Source organism: Aptenodytes forsteri, unplaced genomic scaffold (assembly GCF_000699145.1).
Source record: "Aptenodytes forsteri isolate BGI_AS27 unplaced genomic scaffold, ASM69914v1 Scaffold4, whole genome shotgun sequence".
NCBI lineage: Eukaryota > Metazoa > Chordata > Aves > Sphenisciformes > Spheniscidae > Aptenodytes > Aptenodytes forsteri.
The window spans coordinates 2,390,894-2,394,649 of NW_008795442.1; the positions used below are offsets into that span (position 1 = coordinate 2,390,894).

Genomic DNA, 3,756 nt, shown 5'->3' on the forward strand with positions numbered 1-3,756 from the left:
AGCTTTCTCTTATGAGAAAGTGAAAATCACAACATTTGCTGATCTGATTTCTTATTCATTGCCATCTCCTCAGCCTGCCAGTATGGCATTACACACGTTATTAGTAAAAGAAGAATTAAAAAGTGCAGGAGCAGAAGGATGTGAAAGACTGGAAGGAGAACTGCTATGCTGAAGTCTCTTCTGGACAGACTCTGGTCAGCTGGCACGAGTGGGACATGCATCTACCCTTTTTCTCCTCCAGCGGGAGGCCAGAGGATCAGCTTTTTGGAGCCAGCATGTTCTTTCTCCTTGCCGAGATTCAAATAGCCAGAAATTGTGGAACTTCCTTCATAAGACTGCAGTCCCCCTGTACCCCTAACTTACCTCCTTACTCAGAGTTTGGACACCTCCAGCAACCATCAGCTTTCAGAGATCATGCTCCAATTTTGTTTTCTAATATGCAAATTTGAAGGAAGCCACTACTGTCCACTGGAAATCCAGACAGCATCAGAAAGCTAATGCAATTTCTCGTATCGTATCTGTCGTACCTTGTTCATTGTTTCCTGTATCTATTCTTATATTCCTGTTTCTAAAATCTTTCTCTTTCCTGTTGCTATGGTAAAAGCCTGCCTAAAAAGGAAGAATTATAGCAGTGAGATCCACTGACCTACAAAATAATCAGAACAAAGTTGCTCTGTACAGAGCTCTGCTTTTAAAGTAACTGGTAGAAAATCTGTAGTGGGAAAGGGAGATGGCCAAAGTACAGCGACAATGTACATGGATTTGGATTTAGTCAAAACTCCATCTTATGGGCAAAATTGCTGCTTCTGATCAGTGAATCTGTAAAACTGGTTTCCTATACGCAGGAATTTTCCATGATTGCAACAGTAAAAGTAGTGGACACCCAAAAAAGCAGTCTTGGGTTTTTGTTTCTGTTAATAACCTTCCAGCTCCAATGTGATTTTCTCCTACATGTACATGAATGTCATTGATACAGTGTTGTATTACAGTGGCTCATCCTTGCTGGAGGCATGGTCCTTTTCCAACAAACTGATTTGAAATGAAATGAAAACCAAACCATGATTTTTTTGGTTCACCTCCCAGACTATAAAAATGGATGGTCTCATTAATGATTAACACAGCAGCTGTAGCTCAAAGGAGATCTGGAAGAAAACACTGCAGTGTCTCCCTCCTCCAGTAAATATATTGGCTTAACAGTTTTCTGTGCTTATCCTACCTTATTTCAGTATACACATTTGAATCCCAGCAGAGTGGATCTCTGCCTTCATACCTGGTTTAAGATCAGTAAGGATGCATTAGTTCCTAGTTGCATCAGATAATTTTTTGCAATGTTATTACTACTTACTGGTTTGCAGTTCCCTGTGATGTTAGCAGTGGTTTTTAGAATGCTTTTCTATTTTGAACCAGTGAGGCATCTAAGATTTCCAACATCTTCTTGCCCACAACATGGTTACATCATTAGGAATCAAGTAAAAGTTCGCAACAATTTTGCATTTACATGGACATCGCTTCTGGCATATTATTTTGCTATCGATAAGTCCTTGTTATAGCATTAAACTGTTTAAAAAATACATACATATATTATGGTCGCAAAATGTTTACTCCTGTGTTTACTCCACAATTTTGGATTACAGTGTGCCTGGGCAGCTGACAAAACTCTAATGAACCAGTCTCTCAAAAGAACCAAAGGGATGTTTTTAGACTAAGTGTTCCTAGAATATGATTAACTGCTTAGCACTCAAGAAATAAAAGTGCTAAAAAAACCCCCCCAAACTAAAAGAAAAAGCCTACCACATAGCAATTGTGCATATGGCAAACAGCATACGATACAGTGGTAAGAAATCTGGAGGCTTTTGCCTGTTACTCTAGACAATCACTGTGAGCATATTCTCTTATAAATTGACTGATTTTGTTTTATGTTAATAAATACACCTCAGTCTCTGGAACCTTGTGCAAATTTTCAAATAGCTAACTCTAAATATAGGTGCACTTTTTCCTCTATATTCACTGTAAAATATTGGTGAATGCATGTATAGTACACCAGTTCCCTGCCTGGCAGAGATGGGGCAGATGCGGAAGCTCATCTGTGCACAGTTATGGTGGATAATGCCTCCAGAGTTTATCACAAGGTTGTTTCCATGGTGTACGTGATGATACCAACCAGCATGGTCCACCTGGCAGTCAGCAGGCTGATCCCGGCCCAAAGGGTGCTTGTTTAGCCTGCAGTTTTTCAGGGCAGCAAAAGGAGCTGCTGCTCAAATGGTTACACAGCACCTCCTGCAAGGAGAACACTCCGAGCCAGATGTTGTGCTCATGCCAGGAAGAGGATGGGAGAGGAAGGGGGAGACAGGTCTTCTGCTCACGTGAGCCCAGCAGAGTCCTGAGCCCTTGCCATAGCTGTTTGTGAGACGGTGGGTGGGAGGATGCTGTGGCCTGAGGCGTAAGCGTGTGGTGGCAGAAGTGAGAGTTCCCACTGCTGTGTCCCACCACAGGACCTGAAATCCAGATCCAGCTGGTGTAGCTGCAGAGGCTGAAGTATGCTGGAGTGTTTGTAATTTTGGTTGACAACACTCAATTCTCATTTGCTTTCACTGACCTGAGTGGATATGTGCTTCTTTCATTAGAGATCCGAGCTCAACTCATCGAGCAGCAGAAATGCCTGGAGCAGCAGACTGAAATGAGAGTACAGCTTCTTCAGGATCTGCAGGATTTCTTCCGCAAGAAGTCGGAAATAGAGATGGAGTATTCCCGAAACTTGGAAAAATTGGCAGAGAGGTTCATGGCAAAAACAAGAAGTACAAAGGACCATCAGCAGTACAAGTAAGAGAGATTTCCTTCCCCCTCGTCCGCATGATAGCCATTGCTGGAGTGCTGTGCCGCTCTTTGCTTCTGCTGGTTTTGAGTACTACTAGGTTGAGCCCAGGTTCAAAGACATATTTAAAATTACCACCCCTATTTAGCAGCATAGCAGTTCTCATTGCAATTGAAGGTAGCTGGGTGCCTAAATACTGTTTTGTTGATTTGGCCCTCTGCAATTATTCATGTAAGCTTCTGACAAGTGGTTTCAGTTTCTTAAAAGGTAGGCTGCATACATATTATCCCTAACCTACCATACAGAATATAAACCACCCAAAATACAGCCAATACCTAGAAGAGATGGAGAGCCCCAAAAGGGCTTGAAAGCTCTGTGCTGATCTGTTGCAGTGAAGTTGATAGGATTTGAAAGTGTCTAAATAAAGGTCAATCAACATTACAAAAAAAAAAAAAAGACAGGAATTTTGACAAAAAAGGCATTAAGAAAGAAAACTATTTTGATTTGTTGTTGCATGTGAACTTGTGCTGCCTCTTGACCCCTCTTATTGCTGAAAATGAAGATGATGTGAATGTAATGCCTTGCTTAGAATTTAATGTATCATCTCTTTCATGGCATAGTAACTTGTGTGCAAAACAAAAGTGGTCGGGTAGTATCTGGCAAAACATGTGTACAGTATGTTTTGTAAAGTGTTTCAAAGGCATTACCTGTTGGCATAGTCTCGTCTGGTTATTCTCCTGACTTGAGCTGATTAATGAATGCATTTGCCTGGCCCTGTTATGCTTAGGAGTATAAACCAGTATTTTGTGCCAGGTCCTGCACTTGGGTCACAACAACCCCATACAATACTACAGGCCTGGGGAAGAGTGGCTGGAAAGCTGCCTGGCGGAAAAGGACCTGGGGGTGGTGGTTGACAGCCGGCTGAACATGAGCCGGCAGTGTGC

The 3,756-nt window shown here is 42.1% G+C and overlaps 1 protein-coding gene across 1 annotated transcript in view; it reads left to right on the top strand.

Moving 5' to 3' along the window:
- The first annotated feature begins 1,809 nt into the window (after positions 1-1,809).
- Positions 1,810-3,756, top strand: part of SRGAP1 (SLIT-ROBO Rho GTPase activating protein 1) — an 84,393-nt gene continuing 82,446 nt past the window's right edge. The window contains exons 1-2 of the mRNA XM_019472539.1: positions 1,810-1,834; positions 2,625-2,820. Coding sequence (XP_019328084.1) covers positions 1,810-1,834; positions 2,625-2,820 — 221 coding nt within the window. The remainder of the gene's footprint in view (positions 1,835-2,624; positions 2,821-3,756) is intronic.